General features: G+C 48.4%; 2 protein-coding genes across 5 annotated transcripts; both read left to right on the forward strand.

Moving 5' to 3' along the window:
* The first annotated feature begins 161 nt into the window (after positions 1 to 161).
* LOC119959606 (zinc finger protein 229-like) lies at positions 162 to 15,823 on the forward strand. 4 transcript variants are annotated; one of them, XM_038787799.1, is made up of 3 exons: positions 162 to 870; positions 1,830 to 2,587; positions 14,407 to 15,823. In XM_038787799.1, exon 3 carries the CDS (start codon positions 14,731 to 14,733, stop codon positions 15,715 to 15,717), a length of 987 nt encoding a protein of 328 aa, XP_038643727.1. In that variant the 5' UTR covers positions 162 to 870; positions 1,830 to 2,587; positions 14,407 to 14,730; the 3' UTR covers positions 15,718 to 15,823. The 4 variants fall into 4 exon arrangements, with proteins under 4 accessions (XP_038643727.1, XP_038643728.1, XP_038643729.1 ...); XM_038787800.1 differs by lacking the exon at positions 162 to 870 and having other exon boundaries at positions 1,499 to 2,587; XM_038787801.1 differs by lacking the exons at positions 162 to 870; positions 1,830 to 2,587 and adding an exon at positions 8,166 to 8,257.
* Positions 3,618 to 4,864, forward strand: LOC119959609 (zinc finger protein 436-like). Its single transcript, XM_038787805.1, has one exon. The coding sequence runs from the start codon at positions 3,871 to 3,873 to the stop codon at positions 4,738 to 4,740; it is 870 nt and encodes a 289-aa protein (XP_038643733.1). The 5' UTR covers positions 3,618 to 3,870; the 3' UTR covers positions 4,741 to 4,864.
* Positions 15,824 to 16,584: the final 761 nt, after the last annotated feature.

Here is a 16,584-nt window from a genome sequence, read left to right on the forward strand (position 1 = left end):
AAGGAGGCCATTCGGCCAATCAAGTCTGCACTGACCCACTTCAGCCCCCACTTCCACTCTATCCCCGTAACCCAATATCCCCTCCTAACCGTTTGTCACTTAGAGGCAATTTATCATGGCCCCACCTAACCTGTACATCTTTGGACTGTGGGAGGAAACTGGAGCACCTGGACGAAACCCACGCTGAAATGGGGAGAATGTGCAAACTCCACACAGTCACCCAGCGGGGAATTGAACCAGGGACCCTGGTGCTGTGAAGCCACAGTGTCACGTATGCTACCGGCCCACCCTTGTCCTACCCTAGAAGTTCAAACATTCGGGGAAACAGTGTGATAGTAAATAACCTTCTTTCCATTTAAAAATCACCAGAAAGCCTGCTGCTGAAATGTTTCTTAAATTACGACAAATCACCCTGACGGTAAGAAAATATCACACAAACATGCTGATAATGGAATGGAAAGGACCACACAAATCCTGTGGGTAACAATGAGTAAAAATCTCCTGACTCATTGAACGTCTGCACCCAATCCTGAGGAGCCTGGGCCTGAAGTGTAACCAAAGGTTGTATAACCCGTTCAGTTGCGAGACAGGGCTACAGCCTCACACTGAATGTATAAATGACTCATAGAGTCCTCCAGGCTGCAAACATCAGCTGCTGCCTGGGAGTGGGAGGTTTAAAAACCAGTTATCCCAGCTATTTTTCCACCTGGCACTGGGACCCTGCTGGGAACAGAAACCTTGATGTTCCGCCCACGCTGTAGCGTCACTAAGACGCATGCGCTCTGCTCTACACTGAACCAAGATGGCGGCAGTTAATCCAGAGTCTTGTCCCGGGAGAAAGACTCGGAGCAGCAAACACGGGATCTGCAGGTTCGTATTCGATGTTGGAAGTCTTCACCAGATATTTAGAAATCGTACCCGTCTGTCTACCGACTATGTGGCTCCCTGCACCTTTCCACATCCTTACCGGCTGACGATGAGCCAAAGGAACGTCCCTCCTCATCGCCATGATCACATTCCGCATACCTGCAACTTGGTTCCTCAATACGCATGCGTAACGTTCTCTGTGGTGTGGATAGTGGATATTCATCACCGCGGGGAACTGTGGGTACAGTCCCCGCCATTGAAAGTCTTAATTAGTGAAGTGATTTTGTTTGCTCCGATGTAAAAATTAGGACTAGAGGAGGCAGTCAATAAAATTAGGAACCAAGTTTTACCAAAACCTAATTATCTATTATTCCCCAGAAAGAGGGACGTGGAAATTCTCCACTTAAGTACGACAGCGCCGGGGTCCCAGGTTCGATTCCTGGCTTGGGTCACTGTCTGTGCTGTGTCTGCATGGGTTTCCACCGGGTGCTCCGGTTTCCTTCCACAAGTCCAGAAAGAAGTGCTGTTTGGTGAATTGGACATTCTGAATTCTCCCTCAGTGTACCTGAACAGGCGCTGGAGGGTGGCGGCTCGCAGTAACTTCATTGGAGTGTTAATGTAAGCCTACTTGTCACAATAAAGATTATTAATGAAATTAAATATATACATAATGAGGGGAAGTCAATCCATATATTTAATGGACATCAATATGCAAATGAGTAACTTTTTAATAGCTTGTCCTCTTGGCGCAGAAGCATCATAATAGGAAATGTGCAAGTTGGATAGAGTGTACTTTGGGGTGCAGGGGATTGTGGGAACCATGTCCCCCATTAAACACCAGCCAATGGTACCTGTTTTAATAGAGGAGAGCCAGTGGCTGAAAATGTTAACTCTGTTTCTAAATCTCCAGCGATCTTGTGTAACCTGATGAGTATTTCCAAACTGTTCTCTTTTTATTTCAGATTTCCAGCATTTTATTTTGTTGCAGGCGTTGCTCACAAAACCGAGTCTAGAAACACGGACCATTGAAAAGCTGTGTTTCAAGTAAGGAAAAAATAATTCTGCCAGGGCTTTTAATTCATTTTACATATAGAAATTTTTCAAATTAATTACTGGACCATGGGTATCACGAGCATCGCCAGTAATTCGCCACACCTTCTCCAGCAGCAACTTCCAAACCTACAAACTCTACCACTGACATGGATAAGGGCAGCAGGTGCATGGAAACACCACAACCTGCATTTACCCTTCAGAATCACACACCAATCTGACTTGGAAGTATATCGCTGTGCCTTCACTGTCACTCAGCAAATATCCTAAAACTTATATTCTAACAACACTACGGCTGCACCAACAGCAGCTGGACTGCAGTAGTTCAAGGACGCAGCTCACCCCCAACTTCAGAAGCACAATTAGGGATAGACAGAAAAAGCTGGCCTTTTCAACAATGCTCACACCACATGAAAGTATTAATACAACATATTGGCAGTCATCAGCTTCTGCTTGAGAAAAAGCAGTGAAAGTCACCATAGTCTCAAGGACCACAGGCCACCCTCCCCTTTTGAGACAGAGCTGACTGCTGGTGGTGTAACCTGAGGATCACCACACCTCAGGCAAGGGGCCAGGTTGGGAAGGCGGTGCCTTCAGGAATAACTGGGAAGGTGATGTTTGGTCAGTTGCTGCAGTCTGTGTAGTGAAGGTGCTGTCACAGTGGTGTGAGGTAAGGAAGTACAGGATTATCACCCAGCAATGATGAATTAAGGGGAATGTAAATCCAGCTCAGGCTGCTTTCAGATTGGAAAGGGGGAAGATAAGGTGTCTCCTTTGAGTTGATGAAGGTTGAGGCTTTGGCAGTTTCTCTATAATGCCCTTCTAATTCATTCCCTCCCTCTACAACTTCTATCTTTAGAGACATGGAACGAGGCCCTTCAGCCCATTGAGTCTACACCGGCCATCAAGCACCAATCGGCTCTAATCCTATTTTTCAGCACTTGTATGCTGTGCCACATCTAAATATTTAATTGTTGTGAGGGTCCCGCCTCTATTACCCTTTCAGGCAGTGAGTTCAAGATTCCACCACCCTCTGGGTGAAAAGGTTTTCCTCACATTCTGTGATCTTCTCTAAACCTCCTTCCCCTGACATTAAATCTATGCTCCCTGGTTATTTATCGCTCCGTTAAGGGGAAAGGTTCTTTCCTATCTATCTGTGCCTCTCATAGTTTTAGAGATGGCAATCATGTCTCCCCTCAGCCTTCTCTGCTCCAAGGAAGACAACCCCAGCCTACCCCGTCTCTCTTGATAGCTGGAACGTTCCAGCCCATCCAACATCCTGGTGAACCTCCTCTGCACCATCTCTAATGCACTCATTTTCTTTGTATAGTCTGGAGACCAGAACTCCACACACTACTCCAGCTGTGTCCTAATCAACGGTTTATACAGCTCCATTACAGCTACCATGCTCTTATATTCTATACCTCAGCTAATAAAAGCAAATATCCCATGTGCCTTCCTAACTACAGTATTTACCTGGCCTGCTGCCTTCAGAGCTTGATGGACATGCACACCAAGGTCCCTCTGATTGTCTGTACTTCCAAGGATCCTACCAGTGATTGTATATTCCCATGCTATGTTAGTCCTCCCAAAATGCATCACCTCAGACTTTTCAAATTCTCTAACCAGCCCATATCGTTTCCTCCTATTGAGGTTACATTGTGCAGGTCTAGACCGGGTGGCAGGTTGCCTTCCTTGAAGGACATTACTGAGCCAGTTGGGTTTTTATGACAATCCAGCAGTTTTCAGGGTCACTTTTCCTCGTGCCGGCCCCACAAATGACCAGATTCATCCAACTCCATTTCACAAGCTGCCTTTGTGTTTACCACTCTTTTTTCTCGTCCTCTTTGAATTAATTTTTCAGAGTATTAGAAGGTGTGATTTTTAAACATCACATCAGGACCTAACAGTCGTTTGAATCACCACGGCCTGAACCATCATCAGCTTCTGTACATGGAATCAAAAAGCACCGTTCACAAGAGGGAGAAAGTGTTTCCGTGTTCTGTGTGTGGACGAAGCTTCAGCCGATCATCAAACTTGTCAAAACACAAGTGTTGTCCCATGGGGGAGAAACCGTGGCAATGTGGAGATTGTGGGAAGGGATTCAATTACCCGTCTGAGCTGCATATTCATCAACGCACTCACACCGGGGAGAGGCCATTCACCTGCTCTGTGTGTGGGAAAGAATTTACTAAATCATCCCACCTTGTGAGACACCAGCAAATTCACACTGGGGAGAGACCCTTCATCTGCTCTGTGTGTGGGAAAGGCTTCACAACCTCATCCCACCTCCTGTCACACCACCATATTCACAGTGAGGAGAGACCTTTTCAATGTTCTGACTGTGAGAAAAACTATAAAAGGAAAAATGATCTGCTAAACCATAAACGCACTCACACGGGGGAGAGGCCATTCACCTGCTCTGTTTGTGGGAAAGGATTTGCCCGTTCATTCGATCTGCTGACACACCAACTTGTTCATACTGATCAGAGGCCGTTTAAATGTCCTGATTGTGAGAAGAGCTTTAAAAGCCGGAAGGATCAGCTGACACATGAATTCACTCACACCAGGGAGAGACCTTTCATCTGCTCTTTCTGTGGGAAAGGTTTCACTTGGAAGTCCAACCTATTTAATCACCAGCGGAGTCACACTGGGGAGAGGCTGTTCATCTGCTCAGTGTGTGGAAAGGGATTCACTCAGTCATCCACTCTGCTGGCACATCAGCGAGTTCACACTGGGGAGAGGCCATTCTCCTGCTCAGTGTGTGGAAAGAGATTCAGTCGTTCATCCACACTGCTGAGGCATCAGCGAGTTCACAAGTGACTGCAGGGATTGGATTTGGATTCTGCTGTTAATCACATCCGGACTGAACCATCTTCACTCTGACAGGTGGAGTTTGTTGCTGCTGATATTAATAGGCTTGAAAGCTGGGGTGTGCATTGATGTTCTGTATAAATATTGATTAAATCAGCTTTCTTTCAGACACAGTGTTTTGAATATTTGATTTCCTCAATGATAAGAGGAAACTGATTGATCTGTTACTGACTGGACATTATTTTGATTTTTCTTAGTCTGATTTATTTCTGCAATCCCAGATTAAACACTGAGCTTTCATCAATCTGTTGGAGACATTGGGCGGTTGGTGAGTTTCACCTGAAGTTGGTGTCAGTTGCCCTCGGAAGATTTCCCAGTTTTCTGAAATTCCAGTGTGGTTGTGTGTTAATGTAATGATCGGAGTTTCAGTTCCAATGCTGATGATGGAGGGCCTGTGCTGACAGAACCACAGAATCATTACAGATCAGGAGGCCATTCAGCCCATCGAGCCTGCTCTGCTCACTGAAAGAACATTCTATCTAATCCCACTCCCCTGCCTTATCCCTGTAACCTTGCACATTCTTTCTTTGCAGATAATAATCCAATTCCCTTTTAAATACCTTGATTGAAGCTCCATCTCCATATGTTCATTCCAGACTCCAACCACCATCTGGATGCAAACCTTTTTCCTCACATCACTTCTGCTCCTTTTGCTAATTATTTTGAAATGAAATGAAATTGCTTATTGTCACGAGTAGGCTTCAATGAAGTTACTGTGAAAAGCCCCTAGTTGCCACACTCCGGCTCCTGTCCGGGAAGGCTGGTACGGGAATCGAACCATGCTGCTGGCCTGCTTGGTCTGCTTTAAAAGCTAGCGATTTAGCCTGGTGAGCTAGTTCTTGATGTACTCCTGAGGGGAAATAGCTTTTCATTATTTACCCTGTCCAAACCCCTCAGGATCTTGATTACCTCTACAAGTCTCCAATCAGCCTTCTTTTCTCCAAGGAAAAGAGACCCAACCTCTCCTCATAGCTCCAGTTATTTATCCATGGAATCATTCTTGGGAATCTTCTCTGGACTCTGTACTCCAATGCCTTCACATCCTTCCTCAAGTTTGAAAAAAAAAATTTCATGGAGATGTGGTGTCGCTGGCTGGGCATTTACTGCCCATCATTAATTGCCCTTGAACTGAGCGGTTTGCTCAGCCATTTCAGAGGGCATTTTCAGAGTCGACCACTTTGCTGTGGGTCTGGTGTCACATGTGGGCCACACTAGGTAAGGGCAGGAGATTTCCTTCCCTAAAGGACACGAGGGAACCAGATGGGGTTTTATGACAAACAACGATGGTTTCATGGTCATCATTAGACTTTTAATTCCAGATTTTTAAAAATTGAATTCAAATTCCACCATTCCAGATACTAACTAAGAAGTTAATTTCTGGACTAAAGAATTGTAAGTTCTTCGAAGATGTAACAAGCAAAGTGGATAATGGGGATCCTGGAGATGTAGTATATCTGGACTTCCGTCAGGCGTTTGATTAGTTGCCGCTTGATAATTGACAAGGTGAAATCACATGGGATTAGGGGTCATTTATTAGCTTAGATAGAAGACTGGCTGACAGACAGGAGACACAAAGTCAGGATAAATGTTTTTTTTTCTGGATGGCAAGATGTAACTAGTGGGGTGCCACAGGGTTCAGTCCTTGGGCCCCAGCTATTTACAATCTATATTAACAACTTGGATACAGGGATAGAAGGTTATATAGCCAAATTTGTAGGTGACACAAAAATAGGCGGGACAGTAAACTGCAATGAGAAAATAAGAACCTTACAAATGGATATAGATAGGTTCGGAGAGTGGGCCAAAATGTGGCTGATGGAGTTGTGAATAAATGTGGGGTCATGCATGTTCGTCAAAAAAATGGAAAGGCAGCTTCTCTAAGTGGGGAGAGACTTCGGGGTGCCCTATGCAGAGCGATATGGGTGTCCTTGTGCATGAGTCGCAGAAAATGAGCATGAAGGTGCAGCAGATAATGAGGAAAGAAAATGGAATGTTAACAAAAGGAATTGAGTAACAAAGTGTTGTTGCAACTATACAAGGCATTTGTAAGTCCGCACCTGGATTATTGTGCACAGTTTTGGTCCCCTTATTTGAGGACAGATGTAGTGGAATTGGAGGCAGTGCAGAGGAGGTTCACGAGATTTATTCCAGAGGTGAGGGGAGATTGAATAGTTTAAGCCTATACTCTTAGAAGAATGAAGGGAGATCTAATTGAGGTAAACAAGATGCTAAAAGGTATGGACAGGGCAGCACGGTGGCACAGTGGTTAGCACTGTTGCTTCACAGTGCCAGGGTCCCGGGTTCCATTCCCAGCTTCGGTCACTGCCTGTGCGGAGTCTGCACATTCTCCCTGTATCTGCGTGGGTTTCCTCCAGGCACTCCGATTTCCTCCCACAAATCCTTGAAGGAGTTAGACAGATTTTTAATTGGTAATGGGTTGAAGGCTTTTAAAGGACGGTGGAGTTGAGCCCAGGATGGGATCAGCCATGATCATATTGAAGGTATTTAGACTCGGGAGGCTGCATTGCCTACTCCTGCTCCTCGGTCATGTGGTCTAGGGAGATGCTCTGACTGATTTTACAATCCAGCTCTTGTCCTTTAGCATTGTGGGTAGCAGATAAGGAACATATCAGCTATGATAAAATGGCAGAGTAGACACGTTGGGCCAAATGGCCTAATTCTACTCCTGTATCTTATGAACTTATGACTGTACACAGAATACTTTTCACTGTACCGCAATACATGTGACAATGAAACAAATACAATACAAACAAGTCTTGTTTACCCATCCCCTGTGCTTACTTTCCTTTTAAGAAGTACCAAAAGTTGAAATTTCCCATTCTTCTTTTCCTGTAGTTGTGATCATCCTGATCTCTGTAATCTCCTCCACACACACCCCTTCAAGATCTCTGCACTCATTTAATTCCGGCCACTATAGCATTTCTGATTTATTCGGTCCACCATTACTGGCCTTTTATCATTTGACTGGGCCACAAGCTCTGGAATTTCTTCCTTAAAAATCTCCGACTCTCTCACTCACTTTCCTCTATTAAGATTATCCTTAAAATCTAATATCTCCTCCTGTGGATCAGTGTCAATTGTTATTTTGTAACATTTCTCTGAAATGTCTCAAAAAGCTTTATTCTGTCAAAATAAATCTGAATTATTGTCACAGCTCTGGACATGTATCATTGTTCTGTCTCATAAATAGGAATTTGTAACTCAGAGTGAAACAGTCTGTCATGATGAAACATTTCAAATCTTTGCCCTGAACAATGATGGCGTCTGAGCCTGAGCTGCGCTCCTGCTGCCCCCAATAAAAATGGTGGGAGCGCGTGCGCACTGCTGCTGGTGCCCAAAAAGTTGATGGGTGCGCATGCGCAACCTCGCTAGCGCGTGATGGAGATGGCTGCTCCATTGTCCAGTCTGAGAAAACTGCAGGCCCCGCTCAGGGCCCCCGGTACCGGTAGGTTATTTTTACGGGTTTTCGGTTTATATAACATATTTACGAAGTGTGTCCAACGACGCCTGATTCATCTCTCCCTCGGTCCCGCCAGTCCCACCTTTACGGATTGTGGATCCGAGAAAGAAATGTTTGTGTCGCCATTAATCGCACTGCGCATGCTTCATTCAGCCCAGTCCCGCCCTCATTCACTCCGATTGGCTGAAGGACGAGCCGCTCCCGATCGGTCCTCCGATCCCGCCCCCGAACCCTATTGGCCAGGAGCTGCCGTCAATCATTGTCCGTTGTGTGGTGTCAGGTGAGAGGTCAGTGTCCGGTGGGGGGGTTTACAAATCCTGAGTGAGGCCCCAGAGCCGAATGCGAAACAATGAACATTCTCCATCACTTCCGGCTTCTCTCCACAAACAACCTCATGGAGTGGAGTGGAGGGGGCGGACACACCCTCCTGTTCAAAAAGGCAGAAAGTAGGAAACTAGTTAGTTTCAAAGCTACTGTTGGAATCCATTATTGAGGAAGCAGTAACTGGACATTTGGAAAGTCAAACCGCAATCCATCAGTCGGTGTTGTTTTGTGTAGGGTAGATCGTGTTTGACTCATTTGTTTGGAATTCTTTGAAGATGTAACAAGCAAAGTGGATAATGGGGGTCCTGTAGACGTATTTGGACTCCCAGAATACATTTCATGAGATGGAATTTAACATGCATAAGTGTGAGGTTATCCATTTTGGTCAGAGGAATAAAAAGGCAACTTATTATCTAAATGGAGAGAAACTTTAGAGGACGTTGGTTTGGGTGATGAACAAATATTTCACATCTGTCTCCAGCCAAGAGAATGAGGAGGTCGTTATGGAACTCGGGGAGAGAGACTGAGAGTTTCTTGAGTGAATTGACAGAGGGAGTGACAAGACGTTGGAAGTGTTGGCAGGCTTAAAAGTGGACAAATCTCCAGGTCTGGATGAATTGTGTCGCAGGATGCTGTGGGAGGCAAGAGAGGGGATTGTAGGGGCCCTGACCCAAATTTTTAATTCCTCTTTGGTGACAGGTTAGGTGCCAGAGGACTGGAGAACAGCTAATATGATCCTACTATATAAGAAAGGTTCTGGAGATAAGCCAGGGAACTACAGACCAGTGAGTCTCGCGTCAGTGGTAGGGAAACTATTGGACAAAATTCAGAAGGAAAGAATCTATCTCCACTTGGAGAAGCAAGGTTTGATCAGGAATCGTCAGTATGGCTTTGTCAGAGGGATTTGTCAGAGGGATGTCTTCTCAGTAAAGTGAAGCAGAGCGATACTAGGGTGAAGAAGGAGGCGAAGCCCATGGTGGTGGCCAGCAGCAGCGTGTGGGAGTCGAAGGGGTATCCAGGCCGCAGGCCGGCCTTGGCCCGGGAGTCGGATCGCCCGGCCAGGCCCAGATCCTGTAGCGAGAGCGGCTGCAACTGTAGCGAGGCTGTGTTGTTGCCGTTGGCGTTGCGGGCCACACAGCAATAGGTGCCGGAGTCCATGCGGCGGACCGAGGTGATCTGCAGGCTGCCATTTGGAAGGAGGCGGTTGCGGCCCACGGCGGGGCCGGAGCAGAGCGGGGCGCAGGGGGAATGCTGGGGTCTGGACGCCGGGGGGGGGAGGCCGTGGTTCTCCGGGGTCAGGCCCTGGTCCTCGGCTATTAGGCCCAGGCCCCCGGGGAGGCCCATCCCAGCCTCGGGGTGGCCCAGCCGCTGGCGCCGTGGGTTGAGCCACAGGATGAGGGGCGGCGGCTGGCCGTCGTCCGAGCAGCGCAGGGTGACGGTCTGGCCCTCTCGGGCCTGCAGCCGCTGCGGCCTCTTGTCGCGGATGTGGGGCCGGCGGCAGCTGAAGGTGCTGGCTTCCCCCAGATACACACCCACACACAGGTTACCTCCCCCAGACACACACCCACACACAGGACACCTCCCCCAGACACACACCCACACACAGGACACCTCCCCCAGACACACACAACGCCTCCCCACCCCCCCCCCCCCCCCCCCCCCCCCCAACACACAGCACATCACCCCAGACACACACCCACACACAGGACACCTCCCCCTCTCCCCCCCCCCCCCCTCACACACACACACACACAGGAATGGACAAATTTGTGGCCGATCAAATTGAATGTGTGCAAGTGTGAGATTATCCATTCTGGACCAAAAAAAGGGTCGAACAGAGTATTTTCTAAATGGAAAGAGGTTAGGTACAGTGGCCATTCGAACAGACTTGGGTTCAGATGCACAGATCCTCAAAATGTCACGGACAAGTCCAGAAAATAATCAAAAAGGCTAAAGGCATTTATATCTAGAGGATTTCAGTACAAAGAGACAGGTTATGCTGCAGTTATCCAAAACCCTGTAAGACCCCACTTGGAGAACTGTGAGCCATTCCGGGCACCTCATCTTCGGGAGGATATTTTGGCCTTGGAGGGAGTGCAATATAGGTTTACTAACACGATACCCCACAATACCTGGACTACGGGGGTTATGTTATGATGGGAGATTACACAATTTAGGCCTGTTTTTGCCAGAATTCGAGTACACTGAGGGAGAATTCAGAATGTCCAATTCACCTAACAGGCTCATGTTTTGGGACTTGTGGGAGGAAACCGGAGCACCCTGGAGGAAACCCACGCAGACACAGGGAGAATGTGCAGACTACGCACAGTGACCCAAGCTTGGAATCGAACCCAGGTCCCTGGTGCTGTGAAGCAGCAGTGCTAACCGCTGTGCTGCCGTGCCACCCAGAAGATTATTAGATTACTAATTCTGGATGAATTGTGTCACAGGATGCTGTGGGTGGCGAGGGAGAGAATGCAGCGGCTCTGACCTAAAGTTTTAACCACAAATTAGGCCTGTTTTTGCTAAAATTTAGAAGGTTAAGCTGTGATCTGATTGAAGTATTTAAGATATTAACAGGGAAAGACAGAGTAGATAAAGATAAACTATTTCCACTGGTTGGAGATTCTAAAACTGGGATCATTGTCCAAAAATCAGGGCTGGACCGTTCAGGGGAGATGTTAGGAAGAACCTCTTCACACACAGGATGGGAGAAGTTTGGAACTCTCTCCCACAAACAGCAGGTGAAGCTGGGTCAGTTGTGAAGTTTAAATCTGAGGTAGAGTTTTGTTAAGCAAAGATATTCATGGATATGGAGTTTGGTCACAGATCAGCCATGATCTCACTAAATGGCAGGACAGACTCGAGGGGCTGAATGGCCTACTCCTGTCCCTATGTGTATTTCTTTTTTTTTTAAATTACTTTATCTTAGTTACACAGCCAGGGCTCAGAGTGTGGACAGAGGCGAACCCCTACCAGCTCCTTGCCTGCTCCAAAAAACTATTCAAATTGAATCCAATTCATGGTCCCCATAAAGGAGACATACCAGATCTGAGCCAAAAGGCTCAATCTACGCTCAATCTTAGCCAAAAGGCCGAGAAGTCCCTATGTGTATTTCTGTGATTCTGTGAAATTCAGACAACACCATGACAGGGAAAGAGTCTGGATTAGAACCTGAGTTAGTCCGAGCTGTAAACCATCCCTCCAGATCCTTGCCCTTCATGGATTTAATGAAGGCCAAGGCAATAGTTGGATTATTGAAAGACTTGACGGAGTTGTTGGATACCATTTTCCGGGTCTCAGGATAAAGCCTGACGTAATTCACTCCCCACAGCCTGGAGCTGCCTTTGAACTTCATCGAAGCCTCGACGCTTCGTTTATGTTGCTGCCGTAAAGTCCTTGAAGAAGTAAATCCTCACTCCTTCCTGGAGCCAGGTGCCACCTCGCTGTTCCCTCTCCAGGACATTCTTTCAAGTTATGGAAGTGAATGATTACAGGCCTGGGATGAAAACGATCCCTCAGCCTCAAAGACCGATGCACCGTCTCCAATTTGAAACGCTTCACATCCAGCTTGAGAAAATGTGGCAGTCGGTCCTCGAAAAACCTGACGGGAGCCTTACCCGCCACACTAAATGGACAGACAATAACAGCACTTATGAGCAGACAGTAGCACAGTGGTTAGCACAGTTGCTTCACAGCTCCAGGGTCGCAGCTTCGATTCCCAGCTTGGGTCACTGTCTGCGCGGAGTCCGCACGTTCTCCCCGTGTCTGCGTGGGTTTACTCGGGTGCTCCAGTTTCCTCCCATAGTCCAAAGATGTGCAGGTTAGGTGGATTTGCCATGATAAATTTCCCGCAGTGCCCAAATAAAAGGTGAGACGGGGTTACGGGGATGGGGTGGAGGTATGGGCTTGAGTGGGGTGCTGTCTCCAAGGCGCAGACTCGATGAGCCAAGTGGCCTCCTTCTGCACTGTAAATTTTATGATGACCATCGGACAGGCCGACAACTCGGATGTTCTTTCTCCGACCCTCAGTCCTCCAGGACCTCCGCCAGCCACTTGGCTGGTTTTCAAAGGATTGAGTTCCTGCCTCCGTTGAGGAGGCATCTTGCTGAATGTTCAGGATTCTCTCCTCCGGATCATCAAGCCTCTTCATGGCGTTTTGCAGCTGGGCCTCATGAGCTCACAGATATTTGGTCAGCACACTCAGCCTCTGGTCAAAACCACGGATAATGTCGGCAGTCATCATTTTCGCCGCCTTTCAGAGCCCCGGAGAGCGGGGCCCCGAAAGACCTCCTGAAGGTCAGGCCGCCATGTTGAAAAGGCGGCTCCGCCCCCGCTGAATCCACCTGCGCTGTTTATCAATGATTTCTTCACTTTTTCTGGCATAATCCTACCAATCCGACTTTGAAGGCGCGATTCTCCGCTCCCACAGAAAATCGCGAAGGCCATTGTGAACTTGGCCGAGTTTCACGACGGCCTCGGAGCCCGCTCCTCGCACCAAATTCACCCCCACCCAGGGGGCTGGGAGCGGCGCTCCGTTATTCTCGACCGCGGGCCCTTGCGGCGAGAATGACGCGACGGCGGCGCCCATGTAACGTCAGCCACGCATGCACAGGTTGGCCGGTTCCAACCCGCGCATGCGCAGCTGACGTCACAATGCTGACAGTTCGAACCCGCGCATGCGCGGTGGCCGTCTTTCCCCTCAGCCGCCCTGCAAGACGTGGCAGCTTGATCTTGCGGGGCAGCAGAGGAGAAATAGTGCGCCCCATTGAGACGCCGGCCCGACAATCGGTGGGCACCGATCGTGGGCCTGTCCTCTCCCAAGCACAGTCGTGGTGCTGATTCCCCACCAGGCCCCCCACAAGCCACAAAATGGGCATCTCACGCCCGTTTCACGACAGCAGTGACCAGGTGTGGTTGCCGCTGTCGTGAAACGGCCGCGAACGGCAGGCCGCTCGGCCCATCCGGGTCAGAGAATCGCCAGTCACCGTGAAAAACAGCGGGCGCCGATTCTTTCGACCCGGGGGGGGGGGGGTGGGTAGATTCGCGGGGGCGTGAAATTTGTTGTGGGGCCCTCCCGCGATTCTCCCACGTAGCGTAGGGAGCGGAGGATCGCGCCCTGAGTCTTCCAGGGACATGATAACAAATATTAATTCAAGGATTAGGTAGTTGAGTGCCAGGCAATCAGGATAAATATCAGATTAAAGGTGAGTGGCACCAGAACCTGCGGATAACAGCTACACAGGCACCCATATCACATGCCTGACTCCCCGGCACAGACAGATTTATGATTGAGGGTGTTGAGCGTTACAGGGAACAGGCAGGTAAATAGAGAGAAAGCTGAGATGAGGAGGGATCTCTTCACTCGAGGATGTGGTGAAGCTTTGGAATTCTCTACCCCAGAGGATTCTGGAAATTCAGTCATCAAGTATTTTCAAGACACAGATTGATAGGTTTCTAGATATTGATGACATCGAGGATATGGGGGATAGTGTGGGAAAATGGTGCTGAGGTAGATCGCCCAATGATCCCATTGAATGGTTCCGGATCGATGGGCCGAATGCAGCTCATATTTGTTTTGATCTCCTGGACAGGAAGCTGTGAGCTTAGATCAGTCAATCAGCCTGAATCAGCACCTTCAGGGCAATAGGGAGGGTAAATAATAGTTACAGCAGAGTGAGAGTGGAGGGAGAGTGTTTACAACTTTTGCGGAACAAGAGAAGAAGAAATGTTCCACAGAAACTAAAATTGTCTGTTCTGAGTTTCTACCCTGGACTGACAGTGATGAATTTTGTAAATTGTTTTTACAGGATATTAGACAAGGTGGAATTACAGACAGAAATCTCAGTAGTCAAGTCTCGATCTGACAGTCACTCGATTCCTTAGAACCTGAATATCATCGGCCTTTGAATCCAGTAGAAGAAACGTTTACCCGAACTGTCGACTTCTGAAGATTTGAAACATCAGTGTGACAGGAAAAGCACTGAGACCCACACAACACACACCCAAGTGAGAGTGTTCCAGTGAACTGACTCCAGTTACACAGCCTCAAAATCATAACAACATTCACAGTGGGGCGAGACAAGGGTTCAACTGATCCATCCAACCTGGAGAGACACGAGGAAACCCAAAACATGGAGAAACCGTGGGAATGTTGGGACTGTGGGAAGGGATACAGAGCCCCATCTCAGCTGGAGACTCATCGACGCAGTCACACTGGGGAGAGGCCGTTCACCTGCTCTAAGTGTGGGAAGGGATTTACTCGGTTATCTCACCTGCAGGCACATCAGCGAGTTCACACTGGGGAGAGGCCATTCACCTGCTCTGACTGTGGGAAGGGATTCACTCGGTTATCCGACGTGCAGTCACACCAGCGAGTTCACACTGGGGAGAGGCCATTCACTTGCTCCCAGTGTGAGAAAGGATTTACGCGGCTATCCATCCTGCGGAAACACCAGGAGGTTCACGCTGGGGAGAGGTCATTCTCCTGCTCAGACTGTGGGAAGGGATTCAGTGATTCATCCAGCCTGCGGAGACATCAGCGAACTCACACTGGGGAGAGGCCATTCACCTGCTCTCAGTGTGAGAAAGCATTTGCTCAGTTATCCACCCTGCAGAAACACCAGCGAGTTCACACTGGCGTGAAGGCATTCACCTGCTCTCAGTGTGGGAAGGGATTCGGTGATTCATACCAGGTATTGAGACACCAGCGAGTTCACACTGGTGAGAGGCCATTCACCTGCCCTCAGTGTGGGAAAGGGTTCAGTTATTCATCCACTCTGCAGAACCATCAGCGAGTTCACACTGGGGAGAGGCCACTCACCTGCCCTCAGTGTGGGAAGGGATTTACTCGGCTATCCACTCTGCAGATACACCAGCGAGTTCACACTGGGGAGAGGCCATTCACCTGCTCTCAGTGTGGGAAAGGGTTCCGTGATTTATCCAACCTGCGGAATCACCAGCGCGTTCACACTGGGGAGAGGCCATTCATCTGCTCTCAGTGTGGGAAGGGATTCACTCAATTATCCAGCCTGCAAACACACCAGCGAGTTCACACTGGGGAGATGCCGTCCACCTCTCAATGTGAGACGGGAGTCCATGTTTCATCGCGCCTCCTGTGACACCAACAATTTCACAATTGATTACAGGGGTTGGATTCTGCTGTTATTGTTTCTGCTCTACAGCCAGGACTGCATTTTGTTCATTCTGACAGGTGGTCAGTGGGGATGGTCGGAGGGTTTCTTTCTGCTGGACTGGCCGGTCTCACCACTTTGCCTCCAGTGGGCTGATTCTCTTTAAGCCTTGTTGCTGGTACCTGGCTTCAAATTGCACAAGGATCACAGAGTGAAAGGGTGTTTGGAATTTTGAAGGTATTTAGCTCCTATTCCTGTTTGGAACCTCCCAAAGCATGCCACGCTGCCATAGAGATGGGCCCTAGTGTTTACATTTTTTTAAATTTAACTGATCTCAATATCACCAGGGATCCGGGTCACTGTCTGTGTGGAGTTTGTACATTCTCCCCGTGTCTGAGTGGGTCTCACCCCCAAAACCCAGGGCTGGTGAATTGACCGCGGTAAATTGCCTCTTAATTGGAAAAAAAGAATTGGGTATTCTAATTTTAAAAACAAAATATCCGGGTGTTACTCACTTATCTGGGTGTTACTGACACAAGAAAACTATCCGGGTTTGAGGGACAAGTTGTCTGAGGTGGACTGGGAAACTGATGGGAGACAGGGAATAGCTAATGTATTAGGAATTATTACATGTTTACCAGGGGGTCGGTTAGCTCAGTTGCCTGGACGACTGGTTCGTGATACAGAACGAGGCCAACAGCTCGGTTCGACTCCCACACCGGGTGATGGTTAACCATGAAGGCCAGGCCTTATCAACATTACCCCTCGCCTGAGGTGTGGTGACCCTCAGATTAAATCACCACCAGTCAGCTCGCTCGCTCTCTCTTTCTTGCTCAAAGGGGAATGCAGCCTGTG

This window comes from Scyliorhinus canicula, unplaced genomic scaffold (genome assembly GCF_902713615.1).
Source record: "Scyliorhinus canicula unplaced genomic scaffold, sScyCan1.1, whole genome shotgun sequence".
NCBI classification, from domain to species: Eukaryota; Metazoa; Chordata; class Chondrichthyes; order Carcharhiniformes; family Scyliorhinidae; genus Scyliorhinus; species Scyliorhinus canicula.